At 45.7% G+C, this 23193-nt stretch overlaps 1 protein-coding gene across 2 annotated transcripts in view; it reads left to right on the forward strand.

Annotated features, from left to right (window-relative positions):
- Positions 1-13017: 13017 nt before the first annotated feature.
- Positions 13018-23193, forward strand: part of CABLES2 (Cdk5 and Abl enzyme substrate 2) — a 41743-nt gene continuing 31567 nt past the window's right edge. For both annotated transcript variants that reach the window (XM_084646438.1, XM_084646439.1), the window contains exon 1: positions 13018-13496. In XM_084646438.1, coding sequence (XP_084502564.1) covers positions 13054-13496 — 443 coding nt within the window. In that variant the 5' untranslated portion in view covers positions 13018-13053. The remainder of the gene's footprint in view (positions 13497-23193) is intronic.

Genomic DNA, 23193 nt, shown 5'->3' on the forward strand with positions numbered 1-23193 from the left:
AGGGACTATGGTTATCCCAGGTTGTAGGATGGTCCCTAGGAACTGCTATAGCTGGAGTGATTTAGAGCAGCTAAACTGGCCCCCAGCCAGCCCCAGGACTGGCCAAGCAGAAAGGTGACTGAGAACTACCTCTTCTAACTCCCCATCCTTGGTTCTGCATCAAGCGCAGCTCAGTTCAATCCAAGGATCGGGCCCTACTTTTTGAGGCTGTTATAGGAAAGACACTGAGCTCTATTTCACTAACAAAATGAAGTCCTGACACCACGGGAGCGCAGTCGCTTTTAAAACCTTTGCTGAGAAGTGGGCAGGAGCTGCTGACATTTCTGTCAGTGCAAATTATGCAGCGTGTGGATTAGTGAAGATTACCAAATTCCCACCTTACGGAAGTATCAACAAGAAGCCCAGATGCCATGTAATCTTTCAATTAGGGATCTCAGCCCAGTTCCTTGCTGGTGCTTTTCCACCGCGCATTCAGCCACAGCGTAGCAGAGGCCCAGAACTGAAATCACCGGGCTTTGGCTTAAAGGGTTGTCAAGCAGAATTACCACTGAGGAACTTGCACCCTGCTCACCTGTGCTATGGTATATTCTAGCTACAGCTAGCTCATCGCAGAAACTCTTGAGAGGGTTTTCTGACTGGTCGCCCTGCGAAGCCAAAGAAGCGCCTTTGTTCGCAGCAGATCTCAATCCTTTCAATAGCTCTGCTCCGAGACCAGGAGCTAAATCGCTGCTTGTCAGCTACAGCACCCCACTAGGAGTGGGCATTGTGGAAATCAATGTGCTTAGCTCCTCTGTTCAAAAGTGCTTCGACATTCAGGTCATTAAACAGCAATAGATCCAAATAAGAGAGTAGCTTCCTCTGTCATCGGCACTGAGTGTGCTGTCGATTTCTCATTACCAGATGAAATTATAAGGACCCTGCCTGGGGAGGGGGCTGATGGGCAGAGGGGTAGAGGATGCAGAGGCAGGAGAGAGGGGAGATGAAGGAGAAGATTCTCACCCAGATACTAGTTGAGGGCCAAGCCTACACATTCTCACAACACATTTTCTCAAGGATCTAGCTAGCATCCCACGCTCTTCAAAGCCGAGGATGGGGGTAGTGTCAGGCAGTTGATGTCTGAGGGCTGCATTCAAAGGAGAGATGGGATGAAGGCACAGAATTCAGAAGCAGGTCCAGAGTACAGGCACCCTATTGTTTGGGGTTGCGCTGATGCAAGGTTTGGGTTCGGGCTCCTCTCTGATTCAACGAGAGCAAGCAGGATTGTGGAAGGGTCGCAGCGGTGCTTGTCTCCCATGTATGAGGATTTGTATCTTCTCTATACGCCCAGCATGATGAGAACAGAAACTAGGCCCAGTTTGGGGCCCAAGCCTGCTCTCAGCTGCACCCCCATCGCACTATGTGGGGTTTCCAGGGCTGCTCTGGAGTTTGTCATCTTTATTTTCTGCACGTCTGGTTGCTGGTAGCAAAGAATCACCCTTCACCCACAAACTGTATCTATAAACAAAAGTTTGCCTTCCCCCTAACCAGGAACATTGCCATGGGCACAGGCCTGGTCTCACAGCCCTCACTCCTGGGAGTGGTGCCAGTCACGCTGATGTGAGACAGGGGGGTGGGATCAGGCCCTGGTGTTGCGAAGGGAGTGCATCCTGAGCACCTGTGCTTCCAGGGCTCTGTCGAAGGGGAGCCCTGCTGCATGCCTGGGCAAGGGAGTATAAGCGGACCCTTTCCCCCTGCATGGGCTATCAGTGCTTCTGGATGCTGGAGCCTGTGTGGTAGGGATGTGAGAAGAGGGCTGCAAATCCCCTTCCTGCGCAGTGAGTGGGTCGGGACAGCACTGGGGAGAGCCTTGATGTAGCAGTGGGAAGCTGGCAGTTCTAGGCTGAGACTCAGAGTCCAATTCCGGTTCTGGCCTAGCACTTGTGGCGGTGAAGCTCTGTGCTGCCCCTTACTTGGGCAGGATTGTGGGGCTGTAATAAGCCCCAAAGGAGGGGTCTGGCTGTATTAGGCATGGCGCAAGCTGACCTCTTTCAAAAGACGCATTAGGGAAAAAATGTACTTATGCATTGCTGCAAAGAAAGCCCACCAAACAGGGCCAGATTAACTCTCCTATGGGCCTGGGGCTATTAGATTTTATAGTGCCCCTGTATGCAAGTCTTTTTTCCTAATTTAAAACAAAATTATCACAATTGTGGCATCGAGGCTATTAATGCTATACTAAACTTGCCTTTTAATTAACATAAAGCGGTTCTGTGGTAACATTTCAGTCTTAAAACATATAGAATACAGTTAAGTTAATTCAAAATAGCCCACTTCTTACCTTAGAACAGCTGTTATATGAGTTTCTTTCTGGGAGGGAGTTTGAGTGCAGGAGGGGGCTCCAGGCTGGGGCAGAGTGTTGGGGTGCAAGAGAGGGGTGCGGGCTCTGGGAGGGAGTTTGGATGCAGGAGGGAATTCTGACTTGGAACACGGGGTTGGGGTGCAGGAGGGAGTGCGAGGTGCAGGCTCCAGCCTGGAGACGCTTACCACAGGCAGCTCCCGGCCGGCAGCACAGCAGGGCTCAGGCAGGCTGCCTGCCTTCCTGCCATATCCCCATGCTTCTCCTGGAAGCAGCCAGCTGCTGGTACATCTCTGCACGCTCCTGGAGGGAGGGGGACAGCGTGTCTCCGTGCGCTGCCTGCACCCACAAGTGCTGCCCCTGCCGGCCAATGGGAGCTGTGGGGATGGTGCTGGGGGCGGAGGCCTCCTCCCTCCGCCAGGGGCCACAGAGATATACCAGCAGCCGGCCACTTCCGGGAGCAGCGCAGGGCCACGGCATGCAGGCAGCCTGCCTGAGCCCGGTTGCGCAGGGGCTTCCTTTAGCCCGGGGCCCTGGGCTGCAGCCCGTAAAGCCCCTGATTTAATCCAGCCCTGCCACCAAACTGGATGGAGACACGCTAAGAGCCAAAAAATTTAATGAAAGATGGAATTCATTTCTTAATATAAAGTAGCTGCCCTAATACATGCCTACACTTCCTTGGCAAGGGAAGCATGTAAAAGTCCTGCCAATGATAACAAACTCCTAATTTTTTTTCCACTGACAGCAGAACGTCATCACATAACGAACCTTTGTTTTACTGTATTCTTCTTTTACTGTCTTTTCTGTTGGCTTTTTGTCCAGAGTCTGACTTGTTTCAACAGGATTTTTCAGCTGATGTCCTGGTACCTCCATCCTTTTGGGAAGCCTGGCAGGGACACAGTATTTCAGAAAGCCCCAGTAACCCATAACCGTAAAACCAAAAGATAGATGTGCGAGGTTTGAGCAAACTGCTTCTCTGAGCACATTCCTCAAGTAAAATAAACCTTTATATGCTGCAATCCATCTAACTGCATAAAACTAGCTACAATCCTCAGAGATACGTGTTCCTGCCCTGCATTAGCTTTGAAAACATGAATAATTGTTGAAATCCATTAATTTTTGTAATTATGCCCCTCAGCCTCTCATTAACTTACTGGTAATTCTTGACAGCCAAACTATGCATACTGATTTGGCAGCATTAGTGATGCTGTAGACCTGATATTGGAAATGTTCTCCTATAAGAAGGCAATGTGAGACTACACCAGGAACTGGTGATGACAAAATGTCATCACGATGAGATTTTCCGCATAGGGACCCAATCCTGCTCATCTTGACTGAAGTTAATGAGACTATTTGAATGCGTAAAGAGAAAAAGATTTAGTCCTATGGGGCCAATCCAATTCCTGTTGGAGTCTATGGCAGTCTTTTGTTAACTTGAATGGGAGTTGTTTTACGACGTGCACATATCTACAAGACCAAATAGTCTGCAAGTTAAATAAAACCATTTTTTCAGCTAAATTTATATTGAAGACAGGAAGGTCCTTTTTTTAAAAAAAACAAAAAACATCCATTGAAATTGCACCTGCAGTTTTTTGTTTGTAAGCTTGGCCTATGCATATCAGGTATTGTGGCAGAGTATGTGTCGGTCGCTGGGAAGCTCTTGTTTTGCATAGCTATTTGGAACCAGACTCAGAATAAGCAGAACTCTATCTTGCAGGTACTTTTAGCTCTGAGTGATCAAGAAATACCGCACCTTATAGGCTGGCTGCCCAATCCATATGTCCTGCCCTATTTTGCATGTGCAAATCTAAATTTTAGCATGCACAGAATGAGCAGGAAAAAAATCTGCACCCACAGTTTTGAGGGCCAGGTTCAGGGGTCTTTGAAAATTCTCCCCTAAAGATCCTACATACTGACAATGGAGCAGTGAAGTAATACAGAAGCTGTCCCGCTGAAGGACGAGGACTTCTAGCAGGTTGACAGCTCTTGTTATTTAGCTTGGCTAAATTATAGCTCTGACACCATCAATAAGGAAATTCTAATATAATGGTTGGAATCATGAACTGGTTTTCCGAAAGGAACTCGTTCACGTCTTAACCAGTTGGTTTCTACTAGATAAGGATCTGGATCTGAAATTCCATAAACTGTAAGAGTGTTTAGATCTGTGCTTAGGGTCTCGTTTTATTCCATTATAAATAGCAAGGACTGTCTCCCTTATTACCTGCTGTGAAAATCCAGATTCCAATAACAGACTGTTGCAATTTTTTGCTTGTTGATCCTCAAGCACTCATATATATTGGATCATACTTACAGTGTGCAACTCTGCTGTCAGCTTGCATATCCTGGAAACACATATCAAACACCCTTATTCTATTACTGCCCATCAGCTTCTTGTCCAACTCAGCAGTAAAGGGACATTTTCAGGTTGTCTCTAGACCCAAAATGTAGGTGTTGTAGAATGCAAAGATTTTACAAATCTTGACAATTGATAGACATTTCTATCTTAAAACAACAACAAAATTAAACCCTACACAAAGGTTTCTCTGGAGTATATTTGTAATTCAAACATTCCAGTGCTACATTCAAGTGTGGAAACCAGGAAGTTAAGCTGACTAGAAGCAGGGTGAAACTAGCTCAAATGTTTTCCTTATTGTGTGAGCTGAATGAAATGCAGAAAGTAAAGATGCGTAAACAGTGAAAGGCAAATTAGATTCTTAATCTTTTTTTCAATATTCTAAGATGTCATTAGTTACGTGGCTACAGCATGTTGGGGATGTTTTGTTTAACCTCTTTAAAGATAAAATCCTTAAAAACATTAAACTTGAAGAAATTACTGCACACACAAAGAAATTTTCAGTAACACAGGATTTTCACAAATATCCATTCCCTTATCCTTTTCTTTTAACACATGCCTTTTTTCATCATGCTGATCACCGATTCCTCCATAAAGAGGAACTTTCTCATTTAAATTGGGTCTGATTCAGTCAGTAATGCCTGCAAATAATAAGAATGCAGCCTCATTCACTGGTTCACTGCAGGTGCAATTCATCCTGTGCAGAGGGCTGGCATGCAATCTATGCAATGTTTAAATGCCACTTAAGTATTAAGGATTTCAGTGGGATGTAAGTGATACCTAGGCCTTGTGCAGGAGCTCTGCTCAGGGTGAATTTCACCCTGTGCGCACAAAGTATGTACTTGCACATACAAACAAGTACCTGCATAAAAAGTCAAATTTGCAGTATCCAATTGCTGGTTCTACGTGTGCAGCTGCACATTTGGCTGGGATGGTTTGCATGTGTGGGCACATATAGTATATTATTAGCAAAAATTTGGGGGCAAGATTTTCAGCAGTGACTAGTGATTTTGAATGCCTTGCTTTTGGGGTGCCCAATTGCAAAGGGGTTTGTACTCGAGAGGGCAGGTGCTCAGCACTTTTGGAAAATCAGCCCCCTTGAAGGTGTCTATTGAGTACCCAGATGTCAAGACACCCAGCCTCACTAGTCACTCTTGACAATCTCATCTTGGGTGTCTAGTTTTCAAAAATGTAGCCAGGTCCAAGTTTTCAAAAGGGCTCCTCCCCATCTTTAACTCTGTGGCTGCAGTTCTGTGTGCACAAATCGAGTGCGCCCCCCCCCCCCGAAGACACAATTCATGTGTGCACGCAGATCAAGCAGTTGTCTGCCTCCCTGAGCTGCATGGCACAAAGGCTGCTTCCAGGCACAAGGCCTGTATTTTTCAGACACAGACGCATTATGTATACTAATCTACATGTGCAAATGTAGAGGCTGGTTTTGAAATTTTGGTTCATGAATTCAAAATGTTGATCATATTATGAGGCTTTTTAGCTAACCCAAGAAGTGTAATGCGCAACTGTAATGAGCCATGAGAACAACTCACCCCTCACCAGACTTCCCAGTGCCCAGCTTTTGAGTGGAGAAGCAAACCTTCACCCTGCTCCTTAGCCAACACCCCCAGCATCTCCAGCTCTCCTAGCAGATCAACTAGCATTTTTAGTCTTCAGCTCCTGCCTGTCACTGGGATTTCTCAGCTGCTGGGTGAGCAGAAGACAGATCTGCCAGGCAGACTCCTTCCAGTCCTGTAAGAGGTTCTCTGTCTCCTGCCATTTCTTGCTCCCTGTCCATGTCACCCCACAGAGCTGTGGGGAGAAGATACGGGGATTGGAAGCAGAGAATCCCTGTGCTGCCAGAAGGGCAGCTCCATTGTCCCACACAGTGATGCACCTGGGAGGGAAGATGAGGCAGCCCCTGCTGTGAAGAGGAGGCTGGCACTGAGTGAGGATGGGAACAGCAGCCTGTCAAGATGCTGAAGGTGAACAAGGAGAATTGGTGGACTGAAAGGGGCTGGATCAGTGATCTGCTGGAGAGGAGGAAAGATGGAGCAGGGCTGGAAGTGAGATATATTATGATGTAGTCGATGGATTGTGGGGGGATAATTGATGGTAGCATGGATTTGGGTAGATTTGGGAAGGCGATTAGTTAGTGAGTTACTCTGATGTGGTCCTTGACCTGGGGGGTCATCATATCAGGCTTCTTGAGGCAACCTACACTGGTCTTCCCCACGCACCCCTGGGCACCCTGATTTCTTCTCTCCCTCAGTGCCTTTCTGACTTCCCCATCCCTGCCCTGATTGTGTCCTGCTCTTTACCAAGCGGGCCAATGTCTATGCTGAACACTGAATATCTATTCTGAATGCTGATTTTTTTGCTACTTATTCAGAAGACAAATTTTACAAGATTGCCCCAAGAAAGTTACTGGTCTGTTAGTAACAATCCATATTGCAGTTCCTGTGCCATGCGGTTAAGTAAAGGTTTTAATTCATTCAGTCACAAATCCTCACGTAAGTGCCACATACATTTTGCATGAAGTGAGCAGATAACCCTCCCTGGTGGAGAGTTATATGATTAAATCAATCAGCTCAGCCTTTTTTAAACACTTACTGTTGCAGTGAAAGCTTGAATCATTTTCCAAGGCATACCGCAATTGGCACTGTGTGGTTCCACTCCGTAACATTTTCCCCTGAGGCTGGCCTGTCGTTATGCTTCTAACTGGAAACTAGCAGTGACCGAAAAACATAAAAAAATACCTGCATTGATGAATGCATCTCAGTTAGGGTTCTGGGGGAAATGTCCGTTCTGCTCTGGTAGGTGTCAAGAGGGAACACAACTCCCAAGTGAAAGTGACTGTAGTCAGACAAGATAACGGGAACATCACTTCAGGTCATGTGATTAATGCACCAGTGAAAGCTGAAAGCTGCCAATCAGTCATGGCTGGCTCAAAGGTTTTGGATATAAGAGTAAGTGCCAGGGAGATGGATTAGTGGGCAAAGTGCAAAAGAGGCACTTATGCACATTGTGTAAAGAGTTGTCACTTTGGATGGGCTATCACCAGCAGGAGAGTGAATTTGTGGGGGGGGGTGGAGGGTGAGAAAACCTGGATTTGTGCTGGAAATGGCCCAACCTGATGATCACTTTAGATAAGCTATTACCAGCAGGACAGTGGGGTGGGAGGAGGTATTGTTTCATATTCTCTGTGTATATATAAAGTCTGCTGCAGTTTCCACGGTATGCATCCGATGAAGTGAGCTGTAGCTCACGAAAGCTCATGCTCAAATAAATTGGTTAGTCTCTAAGGTGCCACAAGTACTCCTTTTCATTTTAAAAATGGCACTTTACATCTATGCTCTTGTAAATATAAATCAGCCAGCCCTAGTGTTCATCATAGAGACTCTGTGGCACTTAAGAGTCAAATGTGCCTGAAGTCAGAACTGGAGCATACTGCTCAACAACATAGTCTGTTGGGCTTTTTGCCATAACAGTATCTTGTACTTAAGTAATATTGTACTGATAGGTTAAATTGAAACTGGGGTGTCCCTTCTCAAGTCCACTGAAACTGGGGTGTCCCTTCCCCTTTCCAAGTCCACTGTGACTCCTTGTTTGGGGGATGGAAGTAGGGAGGCCAAGGAAGGGAAGACTGACATGGGGTGGATCCAGTTATCCTCATTTGTGTAAATGCCTTCACTGCTGATGGAATGCCCCTGTGTTCTAGTAACAACCTGAATGAAACATGAGGGCATACATGCTACATTCATCCACATTGAAGGAGCATACTTGTTGGATGGATCAGGAAAGCTCTCTGGCATTAAAGCATTAACAGCACTGGCATTCAAACTCTTTAATTGGGCTTTGAAGATAGCAACCCATCAAGGTAACTGTGGAAGTTCATTTCTCTCTGTGTTATTGTTTCAGTCTTTCGGTTGACTCCGTGGGACTGGTTACATTGTACAGCTGTTTTTGCCAACAGAAGACAAGAAAAATTATTTCCATTTTAATTCACATCTTAGGCTCTGGAGTACGGCAGAGAAAGGCTAGCTGAGTCTCTGTGCCCATTCATCCCTTGGCTTCATTGATGAGACTGACAACAAGGGAGCTTGAAATTATTTTTAACCCAAATTATGTTTTTGGTATCTTTCCTGATAAAGTGATGCTGCCAAATGATTTAGGCCAAAACCTGACCTACACTGACTGTCATAAATAATAGGGAGTTTTCTCTTGATTCTCTGATTTTTTTTATAACACCGTATTAGTGATTTTTTTTGCAATGGCTTTTTTTTAAAAATAGATGTTTTGTGCCTTGTGTTTCCTTTGTTATTATTAAATGCTATTAATTTTATAACACAAATGTTTTATTTAGGACAGTATGCAAAAAATAGAGTTTATGAAAGATCTACAATAATAATAATATTTAGTGTTTATATAGTGGTTTATGGGCCATATAAAAAAAATCTGCCTTTAATCTTGTGCCCATAGTTTAGCATCTACAAATCATGTAGTTAGACATCGATTTGATTGCAGGTGCACAGTTGCAGGCATGGTATTAAAAGTTGGTGTGAAACCTCTTTAAAAATGTGGCCCTATTTGGTATTATTGGAAAATGAAATTCAACATTCCAAGGCCTTGATCCTGTGAATACTTATGTACCTGCTTAATTTTAAGCATCTGAGTAATTCCACTGACCTTAATGGAACAACTGGCATGCTGCATTTGTGGTATTAGGGCCTAAGTCTTCACCCTTTTAAGTCTCCCAGTGAGTCTTCTCAACATGTAACCCATACTCCACTGCGTTACTCTTTGCTGCCCCCCAAGCGGCTGGAACACATAGAGGTTTATGAGTCTGCTACAGCTTTCATGCAAGCAGAGGTGAGTCTTTCAGCTAAAGCAGTTACACTGCGTGCTTTTAGATCCAGTGGTCCTAGGTTCAACTGCCGGACAAGTCCCCAAAATGTAATCCTTCTGCCAGGTGATATAGCAGTAAGAAGGGCCATGTTCAGTGCTGTCTAGGGGCTCTGATTAAAACAAAAAATGAGACCCTGCCTGAAACCTTACCCACTCCCAGGTTAAAGGAACTAATAACCTAACACACAAACACACCCCAGTCACCTTTACAGGTGTTTCTACCTCACTTACAAGCACTCAGAAATCCTTAGGAATGTGGACCCCAAATGTTGTTTATTTGGGGAAACACAAGAACCACATAAAGAAAAGGAGGACTTGTGACACCTTAGAGACTAACCAATTTATTTGAGCATGAGCTTTCGTGAGCTACAGCTCACTTCATCGGATGCATACCGTGGAAACTGCAGCAGACATTATATACACACAGAGATCATGAAACAATACCTCCTCCCACCCCACTGTCCTGCTGGTAATAGCTTATCTAAAGTGATCATCAAGTTGGGCCATTTCCAGCACAAATCCAGGTTTTCTCACCCTCCACCCCCCACACATACAAACTCACTCTCCTGCTGGTAATAGCCCATCCAAAGTGACAACTCTCTTCACAATGTGCATGATAATCAAGGTGGGCCATTTCCTGCACAAATCCAGGTTCTCTCACCCCCTCACCCCCCTCCAAAAACCACACACACAACCTCACTATCCTGCTGGTAATAGCTCATCCAAAGTGACCACTCTCCCTACAATGTGCATGATAATCAAGGTGGGCCATGTCCAGCACAAATCCAGGCTTTCTCACCCCCCCCCTTTTTTTTTCCTGGGGACACACACACACACACAAACTCACTCTCCTGCTGGCAATAGCTCATCCAAACTGACCACTCTCCAAGTTTAAATCCAAGTTTAACCAGAACGTCTGGGGTGGGGGGGTAGGAAAAAACAAGGGGAAATAGGCTACCTTGCATAATGACTTAGCCACTCCCAGTCTCTATTTAAGCCTAAATTAATAGTATCCAATTTGCAAATGAATTCCAATTCAGCAGTTTCTCGCTGGAGTCTGGATTTGAAGTTTTTTTGTTTTAAGATAGCGACCTTCATGTCTGTGATTGCGTGACCAGAGAGATTGAAGTGTTCTCCGACTGGTTTATGAATGTTATAATTCTTGACATCTGATTTGTGTCCATTTATTCTTTTACGTAGAGACTGTCCAGTTTGACCAATGTAAATGGCAGAGGGGCATTGCTGGCACATGATGGCATATATCACATTGGTGGATGTGCAGGTGAACGAGCCTCTGATAGTGTGGCTGATGTTATTAGGCCCTGTGATGGTGTCCCCTGAATAGATATGTGGGCACAGTTGGCAACGGGCTTTGTTGCAAGGATAAGTTTCTGGGTTAGTGGTTCTGTTGTGTGGTATGTGGTTGTTGGTGAGTATTTGCTTCAGGTTGCGGGGCTGTCTGTAGGCAAGGACTGGCCTGTCTCCCAAGATTTGTGAGAGTGTTGGGTCATTCTTTAGGATAGGTTGTAGATCCTTAATAATGCGTTGGAGGGGTTTTAGTTGGGGGCTGAAGGTGACGGCTAGTGGCGTTCTGTTATTTTCTTTGTTAGGCCTGTCCTGTAGTAGGTGACTTCTGGGAACTCTTCTGGCTCTATCAATCTGTTTCTTCACTTCCGCAGGTGGGTATTGTAGTTGTAAGAAAGCTTGACAGAGATCTTGTAGGTGTTTGTCTCTGTCTGAGGGGTTGGAGCAAATGCGATTGTATCGCAGAGCTTGGCTGTAGACGATGGATCGTGTGGTGTGGTCAGGGTGAAAGCTGGAGGCATGTAGGTAGGAATAGCGGTCAGTAGGTTTCCGGTATAGGGTGGTGTTTATGTGACCATTGTTTATTAGCATTGTAGTGTCCAGGAAGTGGATCTCTTGTGTGGACTGGACCAGGCTGAGGTTGATGGTGGGATGGAAGTTGTTGAAATCATGGTGGAATTCCTCAAGGGCTTCTTTTCCATGGGTCCAGATGATGAAGATGTCATCAATATAGCACAAGTAGAGTAGGGGCTTTAGGGGACGAGAGCTGAGGAAGCGTTGTTCTAAATCAGCCATAAAAATGTTGGCATACTGTGGGGCCATGCGGGTACCCATAGTTACAGATACACAGATTCCCAGGCCAGAAGGGACCATTGTGACTATCTAGTCTGACCTCCTGTATAACACCGGCAATATAACTCCCCAAAAATAATTCGTAGACATCTTGTAAAAACAAAAACAGCCAACCTTGATTTTAAAATGTCCAGTGATGGAGAAAACATGTCAAACAAAATAACCAAACCCCCTTGAACGCAACTGGAGGCTGTAAAACCCTCTGAGCAGAGACTGCATTTGTTTCTGTCACCTGCCCTCAGTGCTGAAAGTGTTCTGGAAAAAGTGTGTGTATAGTGTGGGGGGAGGTGGGCTATAATAGACTGGGAGCAGCAGCTTTGGTGAAACTGAGTTTAAAGTTCACTCCTTCGCAAACCAGCTTGATTTTTTTTATTTATTTTTATTTATTTTAAACCAGGTCTCTGACCCCTTGAAACCTCCCCCCCCCCCCATTTAAGCACCACCTACAGTTCTGAGCACATCAAGGGATCTAGCTAATAAATAACATACGAAAAATACTGCTACTTTCAAAGCACAGCAGGCATGTTAATGCATTAGCCCTTCAACTCCCTGCTTGGGGGGCAGATTAGAATCACGGTTCCATGCGGGAGAAGCTCAGATACAGGGAGGGTAGGTGACTTGCAAAAGGACCCACAGCCAGCCCTAGTTACAGCAGGTCATAGAATAGCAGGGTTGGAAGGGACCTCAGGAGGTCATCTAGTCCAACCCCCTGCTCAAAGCAGGACCAATCCCCGATTTTAGCCCCTGATCCCTAAATGGCCCCCTTAAGGATTGAGCTCACAACCCTGGGTTGAGCAGGCCAATGCTCAACACTGAGCTATCCCTCCCCAACATCTGCAGGACACATCCCTCTGGCTCCTCATGGAGATGGTGCCCTTTGTGTGTCTGGCCCCAGGGGGCAGGTGCTTTCTGTGCTCCCCCCCAGGGGTGTGTCTCCTTGTAGCTCCATCCCCAGGGGGTGGGACCCCTTGGACCCCCCGGGGAGGGTCTCTTCGTCTCCCATACTTGGGGAGTGTTTCCTTGTGCCCCCACCCCGGGCGGGCTGGTCGCCGTGTGCCCCCGCCCCTAGGACCGCGGTCCCTTGTGACTCCCCTCGGCTCCCCCTTTATGCGCCCTGGCCTATCGCCGGCTTTAGGACCCAGTAGAGCCCGCAGGGCCAGTGGGGCGGGATCGACAATGGGGACTGGGGGACAGGCTGAGCCAATGAGCGCACGCCGCGGCCCGTTCCTCATTTGCATGCCGGCGCGAAGCGGCCAATGGGGGCGGCGGCTGGCTGAGGCGGCCGCGCAGCCAGCGGCGGAGGAAGAGGATGGCGGCGGCCGCGGCGTGCGGGTCCCCCGCCAGCCGCCCGTCCCGGGAGCAGCCCCCGCCGCGGAAGCGGGGCGACTCCCGGCGCAGGCAGGCCGCCCTCTACTTCCTCAACAACATCTCCCTCGACGGGCGGCCCCCCGGCCTGGCCCCGCACAAGCCGCCGCCGCCGCCGCCGCCCCCCTCGGCCCCGGCCGGGGAGGAGGCGGCGGCGGAGCCGGCCGGAGCCCTCACCCGGCTCCTTCCCGCCCCGCTGCCTCCTAGCGGGGCCAAGGGCGAGGCGGAGCCGGCGGGGCTGCCCCCGTTCCTGCCCCAGCTGCTCCTGGGCGGCCAGCTCGGGCCCCTGCCCCCCACGCCGCCCGCTGGCCCCCCGGGGCTGCTCAGCCCCACGCAGCTCGTCCCAGGAGGCGGCGGCGGATTCACGCTGGAGGTGCAGCGGCAAAGGTGAGCGCCCGGCGGGGGGGGTCCCGGACTCCTGGGTCCCTCCCCCAGTGTGGGGGGTGGCCGTGTCCCCGCCGCGCTCGCCTGCCCTGGACGGAGGGTCGGAGCAGGCGGGACCCCACCCCGCCCCCCGGGTCTCTGGGCTGAGACCGCGCAGGGGACACTTCATCCCCCCGAAGGAGAATGTGGGGTGAGCCCCTAGCACCTTCCCCCAGCCCGGCGCTCACCCCTGGCCAAGGCACGGGCCTGGGAGAGTCCCGTCCCGAAGGGGGGCTTAGCTGAGACCCTGTTCCCCGGACCCTCCCCACCCCGCGAACTAATCTCCAGCCTAAGAGCAAGCAGGAGGCATGTCAGTGCTATGGAAATCACGGGGTGAGAGGGGGCTGAGAGCCAGCCTGGGAAAGTTGGGAGCACCTCCCGGGGGTGGGGGGGAGAGATGGGAGAAGGGGGTGCGCCAAAGGTCTGGCGCCTTCCTATGTCGGTACCCGAATAGCTCCTAGATTGTATCCCTCTCTCTTTTGTTGAGGTTCGTTAGGAGAAAGCTCTTAGCTGAGTGGCTTGTCTTCATAAAAGCGACAGGAAGTGTGTTGGGGGGTTTGGTTCTGTTCAAGACTACTGATCCCTTTGTCCTCATGCTTATTGGTATGGGAGTGGGAGCCTGTTTCCCTTTTTCTCTCTCTCTCTCTCTCCATCAGAGCCAGCCAGTGACCTTTGGGGGGTTCCTCATCAGCCTGAGATCTAGGAGGTCCTTTTGACATCTGTCTTCCTTAAGGCTGGGCACAAACCAGCTGGTCTGTGTTTCTGTTTCTGTACTCTTAACTGACTTGATATGTTGATACTAGCAGGCATGCTCCTTGCAGAAAAGCTTTTTTCTTCCTTTGAGCCTTACAAAAGTCTGTAAGTGGCTAATGCTTAGTTATTTGATAGCACAGTGATACAGATGCAATGGGTGGTCAGGCTCTTAAAAAGCATTTTTGCGGGGTAAGGGGTTGTTTTGCAACATATTTCAATCAGAAAACAAGCTGTTAGAGTTTGAAGTAATGCAAATCCTGTATTATATGTTTTTAGTGATCATAGGTTTTCAACTGTTCAGAAACATGTTTTTTCCCCCTCAGATCATGCTGATACAACTAATTAGGCACAACTTTGTGCCAGTGAATGTGTCCTAGATAGAGCTATAATTTGCTCCCCTTAATCTCAGTTCTTTGTACCTTGTTTTAATTGTCTATTTCTTGTTTACACTATTATTTAATGAGCAATATTAATCAATGGCTGGTATGCTATAGGCGCCCTTGGGTGAACTTCAGAGATGGGTACATTGTGTTTCAGTGAAGAAATATGACTGGACTGTGTTTAGGAGAACTCTTACTGTTCTGAAATTTGGATTATCTAATTATTGATGATCTAATTAATGATTATTCTAGTCATCTTGCTCACACAAATAGCCATACAGTGTTAACTGTCCCACTTAGTCTACAGAGTGGCGGAAACAATAGTACAAAGAGATATGAGCCGCTTAGTCATGGTCAGTGGTTTGCTAACTTCAGAAGTTGATTGCAGTGCTTAAATAGGAATGTTGTTACTCAAGCTGTAATGCCAGACAGCTTCTCTGATGCATCTGACCAATGTACTTGTTCAGTGCAGCTGAAAGTAATGGATAAGTCCTATGATCCATAGGACAGTGTTACCAGGACACATGAAGGCTCCAGCATCAATGAAGATGACTACACAAGTCCTTTTATGATGAGTGACCCATGTCAGTTGTCCTGTCCTGTCCTTTCTTTACTCCTCCACTCCCACTTTCCTATCTCCTCTGCCCCCAATAAAGTAGTGACAGGTCCTGTCTCAGTTCCCTTAGGAAGAGGGAGAGAAGGCCCAACTGTCATGTTTGGCTTTTTACACACTGCAGATTACTGTACAAAATATTGTTATTGCATAAGATCTAAAGAAACAATGTTGCTCCGCAACATCTTCCTGCACAACACACCGGTATACCATGTGTTGTCCACAAAGTCTTTATATGCAGGAGCAGGCTGCCCTCTCCATGTTAGCTCTCTAGAAACAACCGTGTTGATCAACAGTATTTTTCTTGCAGGTGCACATTAATAACAAGCAGTTCTTCATTTTTCAAGGAAGATACAAGTAACAGGAGGTGTTCTGGTTGTGTGCACTTCCTTTTGACTTTTAAAATCATAATTAAATCTCTTGAGAGAAATTTCCACCTGGCTCTCTGCTTGTATAAGCACTAACGTGCCCCTGCACTTTGTAGGTATAGACACCTATGTACCTGTAGGTGTCTTGCATGCTACAGACACAGAAGCAAAATTGTGTGCATGAAGTTTTGCATATGTACGCCAATGGAGGCAGAAGAAATACAACTGGATATGTAAATTAACTGTTCGGTGACTCCTCCCCTTCATGTGCCAAGTTAATTATAAGGAACTAACACAGTGTGTATTACACAAACAGCCATGTGACCTTATAGTATGTAAACATTCCTGTCCTTATCACATCTCCCTCCTCTTGTCTGAGGTCATTTCTCCCTATTCAGTATCTAATTCAGATGGTAATCTTCTTAGGTCAGTGACTGGTCACATTGTTTGTCTGTACGGCACCATGCACATCTACGGTGCTGTACTAAATAACTAGGTTTAGCCTTGGGTCTTGAGAAGTAGTCCGTGCGTCTGCAAAGAAGGAAAATTTCTGCTGTATATTTTCAGTGGAACAGGTTTCTATTATCCACATAGAATGGGGTTTTTTATTCCATCATATGCACCAGCCACTGTATAATATGGAACAGAAATATTTCACAATAGTTGCATGTTTTTTCTAGCATCCCAATCTTCTGCAAAACAATGGGGAAAACAATTGTGGTCATTTTAGTGGGACTCTGGAATTTAAATAGTAGATATTCTGTGTAACACATTACATAATCAGTTTTTGCTATATGGTGGTGCTCACTCAAATGGATTAAACTATTTATGTCATGTAAATAAGTTCCAAATCGATGTATTCATAACACATCCAATGCCCCTGTAATATTGTGGCACAGCTGTTGATTCCATGGCACTGTCACCCATATAATTACAGAGAACATTCTAAATGTATTTGTACAGTGTTGCTAACTAGAATGTGGCTTCACTCAAGAACTTGTTAATGTTTGGATGCTATTGGGAAGAGCCAAGGTAAGAACATAAGAATGGCCATACTGGGTCAGACCAAAGGTCCATCTAGCCCAATATCCTGTCTTCCAACAGAGGCCAATGCCAGGTACTTCAGAGGGAATTAACAGAATAGGTAATCCTCAAGTGATCCATCCCCTGCTGCACATTCCCAGCTTCTGGCAAACAGAAGATAGCTGACATGTCTGATCAGTATAGACTGGGGCAAATCATGATTAAACTCTACTAGATGAAGGGTTTAATGAATATTGGCTAACATTATGCTGAACACAGTTTGCTCAGGTCCTAGCTGACTGGTCAGTGATATGATGCTCAGTTACTCACAGTTGCTGTACAGTGGTCTAGTAAAGACAAGCCGGTAGGGTGGAAAGTTCCAACACATACCCCTTATTAATATTTAGCCTGACAGAATACGCTAATAGAGTTTTCTTTCTTGAGCTGCTTTATAGATCTCAATACCCAATTTTAAAATGCTGCTGTCTATACATGGTACATTTAAAAGAAAGACTGAAGGTTGAAAGCCTTTGTCTTTTGTGCATGTGGTCTGGTAGAATATCTAAAATTACAAACACGCTTTTTCACCACCTTCCTTTTTCTGTTGGTCATCCCTCCTCCCTCTCTGTTTCTCCGTCTTACTCTGTTCTTTTGTTCTTTCAAAGAATAAGGCTAACGAGAGGGAGGAGGTGAATAGAGCAGCATTTCCAGATCTTACTGAATTTCTGCAGCTGGGCCTCAAATTGACAGTTTGCCGTGGAAGCAGATAACTGAGGGCTCTGAAAATAGCCAAGTTATGAAAGCGTGAAGAATGGGAGCAAAAACTATACATGACATTGTTTATTATGTACTTGAGAGGTTTTGGTATGGCACCAATGTAGGGAATAACAGTGAAATATATCTGCTGTGCATTTTGTTTAGCCTGCAAACAAATATCTGGCCAGATTAAAGCCTCAGCAGTCACAATTCCATTTCACATTCTGCATGCAGTCACTTTCTTTCCCAAATTAAGCTGGCTTTGTCTTAGCAATTGGGGGAACTGTTCAAAATGCTGATGTGCGGTGTGTGATTGCTGATAAATGAGAAATGTCTTAATTGATTTCTATCATCTTTATAGGTGGGTGATATCAATATATGATTTATAGTTAAGGCTGACAGGTTTTTCTAAATAGCTGCTATTAATTGTGTGTCATATTGATAGTTACCATAAAATTAATTCAGTATGTAAAACGGCAGAAATATCCCACCAAGCATCTGTATCTGTGACTGTTGATGTCGTGTTTTGCAGCACCATCATTTGTATTGAAGAAACGTTTTATCTTTAAGCCATTTCTGCAAACATACATGTTTGATCCATATGGATAGGGCAACATGTTGTTAAAATATCTTTTGAAAAATGTTTCAAATGAGGTCATTACTGAGACCCAAGCAGATATTAAAATCATAACATAGACTGCTTTCTATGCCATTTAGTTTTAATTTTGTAAGACTTCAAATGTATTTTGATAGTGCACTGAGCACACACAGTACTTTACAAGAAGCAGAAGATTTAATAACTTTATTAAGATGTTAAAATTTAAAAAATGGTACAGAGTTTAAGCGTAGAAGTTTCTGGTTATGAGAGAATAAGGTACAGATTATCAAGGGGTGCAAAGTTTGGTTTAGGATCGGGTGGCGTAAGGAATACATAATCTGCAATATCCCCGATTGGGGGTAAAAGGTTAACGGGTCAAAGTACAGACATTGAGATATGGGGATATGTTGTTCATATAATGGCTATGTTCAGGTGTGGAGTATAGTGAGTGGATATGATGGTGAGGATGGGTTTACCCTCATTTGGTGCGATTTAATGTTCAGTGAGTTTATGGTTCCAAACAAAGAACAAACAAGTCCCCAGCTTTTGCAGAGCTTACCATCTGCCGGCACAAGTACAGTAGTGGCATGTGCGTTGTATAGCTGAAATGAATAAATTCACAATTTACACTTTGTTTGTCTAAATGTTAGCCAGGCATTAGCCCAGTCCCCGTTTAGCAAGTACCATTTTCACGCACATAACTTGTGCCTGCCTTCTTTGCAGCAGCAAACAAATTGCGGGTATAAAGATTGTTTGCATGGCTAGTGTCTGTTGTGCCCACCAATCATCCTAATATTCATGTTCACAATTCGCCAAACAAAACAACAAAAACCCACTGTGTAACATAAGTCTATAAAAGAGAAGCTAGCCTGCAGAAAAAAATATGCCTTGATGTGCTCTGCACTCTGACCAAAGAGTCCTTCTGCAAAATTTCCATTGTGACTGACCTATGAGATCATTTGATATCTTCTAAAGGGGACCAACAGCTTTTAAAAATATATTTTAAGATCCCAATCACGGGAAATCTATGTGTAGACTTGCAATTGTTCTTATCTGCATGCAGTTGCTGTAATTTTTCAAAGCAATTAATTGCTTGTGAAAATGTCATTGACAGGTGCATTAGAATCAAGTATATGCTAGTAAAGACACAGCCATACCTTTTATATCATTTTTACCCCACGTGCAAGTTACAGGCAGGGCATCACCCCTGTTCTGGAGAAACCACTGCTAGAAGTGAAACCAATACAAGTGAAATCCTTGCCCTTTTCTGAGACAGTAAAAAATGAACCCTGCCAATTGATATGTACTCATGAGCAATATTAATCTAAACACTTTATAACTTACAACAAAAAATGGGGGTGTTTTCATCCCAATTTCTCAGCAAAAATATCCTAGCAGATTCTGTAGCAAGGTCTCATGTGACCAGGACTTCATTATTTTCACAGTAGTCTGCTATAAATATACTTGTTGAAATACCATAAATTATAATTGTCCAATATATATGTAGTGATGCAGTATTTGTGGGGAGGTTAACAACTTACTTGAGAACTTACAGCATTCAGTGATTTTCAGTGTTCTTCCCCCATCCCTACTCAGCAAACTAGTGAGGTTTTTACTGCATTGTGTTTTAAAATGTATCCTCTAGCTTTGAAATCTGTTTGGGATCTCAGTTTATTTTTTAAAACAAAATCTATTCAATTCACCTTTAAAAGAATATCTTTCCCCAAGAAACCTGAGGTAGTGAACTAGTGTCTTCCTGGTATGCAACAGTTGTACCGTTTCTGAGAACTGTGAGTGTGTGTGTGTGTGTGTGTGTGATGAGTCAATGTTTAGACTGTCAGATGCTTTTTACCAAAACAAGTTTTAGAGCAGGAGTCTCTCTTCTCAATAACTGCAGATAAGTGGACTGTTCAAACTTAAAACTGCTAAGCTGATTGAACTGATGGCCATTCCACCTTGTCTATATTTGAATTGCATGCCCCAGTGCTGCTGTATACTGTTGACATAGGATATGGGAAGTTATTGCGGGTGATCATAAAACCAGTCCATGTGAAGTGTTAGCTTAATAACACTGGGATGTGTATTTCCATTTGTTGCAAGCTATTCACTAATAGGGGGATGAGGCAGGTAGTGCAGGTTATTTACCACCAGTTCAGAGAGCTCCTTCAAATTACAAATATGAATTGGCTCTCTGACCTTTTTTGCAATAAGAGCATCAGCTAGCCAGTATCTTTTCTGTAGCTCTGTAAACTTCCCCTGAATAAATGGTTTTATTGTTTGGTTAGCTGGAATAAAACTTCAGCATCTACCCTGTATATCTTTCCCAAATAGTGACAGTTTCACAGCTTTAAAGCTAAACATGCCTGGAGATGCCTGTGATCCTTCATAGAAATATTTTGGCTCTGTGGTTTATTCAGAGTTTAAAAATGCTTTGTCCTCAGTCACATAAGCAAACATAATGAAATTTAGATTGTGTAACAAACGTGGAGTATTTCTGATAAAGCAGGTAACTACGTACTGATTGCCCTGAGCTAAAAACATTCTGGCATTCTTCAAATGTAGAGCTCTTAAACTCCTACATAGCTAGTCTTTGGCTTCTAGCTATTGAGTTTATGGTCTATTGTAAACTGCTATTACAGTTTTACCGTCAGAAAGCAGATGTTAAATTGAAGGTCTTTAATTGTTATCTTGTAAACAAAGTAATTATATTAGAGGGACACTCATCCCCCAAATCCGTGCCCTTAAAAAATTATAGGGTGCGCCCAGAAGTGGATTAAGATTTATTATGGCCCTAGGCACAAAAAAAACACTCTGGGGGACCCGGGGGGCCAGAACCGGAGGGGTTAGGGGGGCCATGCCTCCCCACACTTTTTAAAAGGTAGGGGGTCATCCCCCCCACTCTTTAACATGGGCGTAGTAGCATCAGGCAGAGCAGCAGCGACATGGGCGTAGTTTGTGGGGGGGGGGCCCAAGGGGCGTTGCCCCCACAAACGGCAAGCCTTGGGCTAGAGGTGACAGGAGAAGCAGTGCCACACATGGTTGTTGCCTCGGGTACAAAGCCCAGGTGGTAGCGGGGGTAGTCTTGGAGCTGGGTGCAAGCACTGAGTGAGCCTGGGGAGAGTGCAGTAGCCACTGAGGCTGGGCCAGGAGCAATAGGAGCTGCACTGGAGGAGCCCTCCCTGCCCGGCTCCTCGCAGCCAGTGAACCTCCCAGCTGGGGCAGGGTCTCCTCTACCCGCAGGGCGTGTCTGCAGGCCTGAAGGGCGAGGCAGGAAGCCAGACTGGATCCCTCGCCCTTCAGTCCCAACAGCAGCGGCATGCCCCGGGGAGTGGGGACACAGGCTGGGGGCTGCTCTCGGGCACCCTGCCCCCCATCTAGGGCAGGCAGAGGATCTGGGGCTCTATACAGTGGGCTGGGCTCCCTCAGGCACCACTATCTGACTCCGGTTTCCAGCCTGGCCAGAGGCAGGGCCGCAGTTCTGGCACTGGTGCGCCCAGTTTCTTCCTTCCCCCCCCCCCTTTTACCCAGGGTCCAGTGCTCCTGTGGGGGCTCCCAAATTGGCCAGGGCCCATGCGTTAGTGAGCCACTGGGGGCGCTGGTAACAATCCCTATATTTAGGTTGCCTAACTCTTTTCATTATAAAAGATTCTGGTAATCTTTTCCTGAGAAGTTTTAACACAGTCGTTGTTTTCAGCAGGCCTTCAAAATCCAGCAGGGGTTATAGAGAAGTGCTTTTTCTTTGTCCTGTTAAATTCCATTCAGGTTTGGGTGAGAGGTAAATTTGTGTTTTAAAACAACACTTGAGTGGCGTGTGTTCCTCTGGAAAGCTTTAACAACAAGCCAAGGTGATAACTGAGCTTAACATTCTGAGGCCTGGCTCGCACTGCTGCCAAAGCAGTAGCGCACGTTTCATTGGAAGCTGCTGGCACAATAGTGGGTGAAGAGTTGGGCTGGATGCACCCCTCCTCAGACCCAGCACATGATCACAGCAGCCCATTTCCACCTCTGAGAAAGCAACATTCTCCAGCTGCTAGTGGACATGGATAGTCCTGTGGCTTAAGTGGTAGAAGTCTCTGGACTTGTCTTCACTATTATGGGGGTAAGTCAACCTAAGTTACTCTACTCTAGCTACGTGAATAAGGTAGTTGGAGTCGATGTAGCTTAGGTCGACTTAGTGCAGTGAAGACACCAGGGTGCGTCAACGGGAGATGCTCTCCAGTCGATTTCCCCTATTCCTCTTAGAGAGCTGGAGTACCAGGGTCGACCAGAGAGAGAGCTCTGCTGTCGATTTACTGGGTCTTCACTAGACCCACTAAATTGAGCCCTGCTGCAGCAGTGTTCATCTCCCTGTAGTGAAGATCAACCCTCAGTTGCAGGATTCAGAGTTCAAATGCTGCTTATGCTGTATGATGGGAAGATTGTTACAACTGTGTATAACCTTGTTTTTAATCATTTTCCTTCATTTAAAAAAAAAAACAAACTCTAGGAAATTGCATTCAGAACAAGCTAAAAAAATATTTAGGTTGAAAAGAAGGTCAAGTATTGGAAAGTTGGGGAAATGTCAAGTACAGTTGCCATGCAACCATAATCCTAAATAACATCCTTTTAACATAGTTTTTTAATGCGACACATAACGTCAAGCACTGTTCTCAACGTGTCCCACGCTGAGGCCATAAATTGTTTTTTGTTTTGTGTTTTAAGTTTTATTTCTAAATGTAATCTGTATTTTGCATCTTGAGTGACCCAAATAATGTGACAATATGTGTCCTATGCTTTGTGTATGGACAGACCTACATAGATGCCAGTGTGGGGTGCAGTGGGGTTTGGAGAGAAGGTTCTAACATTGTCTTTCATCCAGTGCTGTTCAGAGGAATCAGTGCAATCTAAATAGCTTTGGAAATCTCATTTTTGCAATTGCACCGGTGCAAGAACAATTTTTGCAAGGGCACCAATACCCAGTGTTAGCCTGAGGAAATACTGGCTCCCAGCAATCTTTCTAGGTGCTAGCAGGTAAAAGGTGGCATCTGGACTTGAGTTTGAAAAGAAAGCGTTGGTGGTGAGGCTAGAACCTTGTGTTTGTGTGGGTCTAGAGCAGCATTTCTCAAACTGGAGTACGTGGAACCCTTGAGGTCCCCGAGGGGACTCCAGGGGGTCTGCAAGCCCTGCTGAT

Source organism: Lepidochelys olivacea, assembly GCF_965140295.1.
Source record: "Lepidochelys olivacea isolate rLepOli2 genome assembly, chromosome: 13".
Taxonomy (NCBI): domain Eukaryota; kingdom Metazoa; phylum Chordata; order Testudines; family Cheloniidae; genus Lepidochelys; species Lepidochelys olivacea.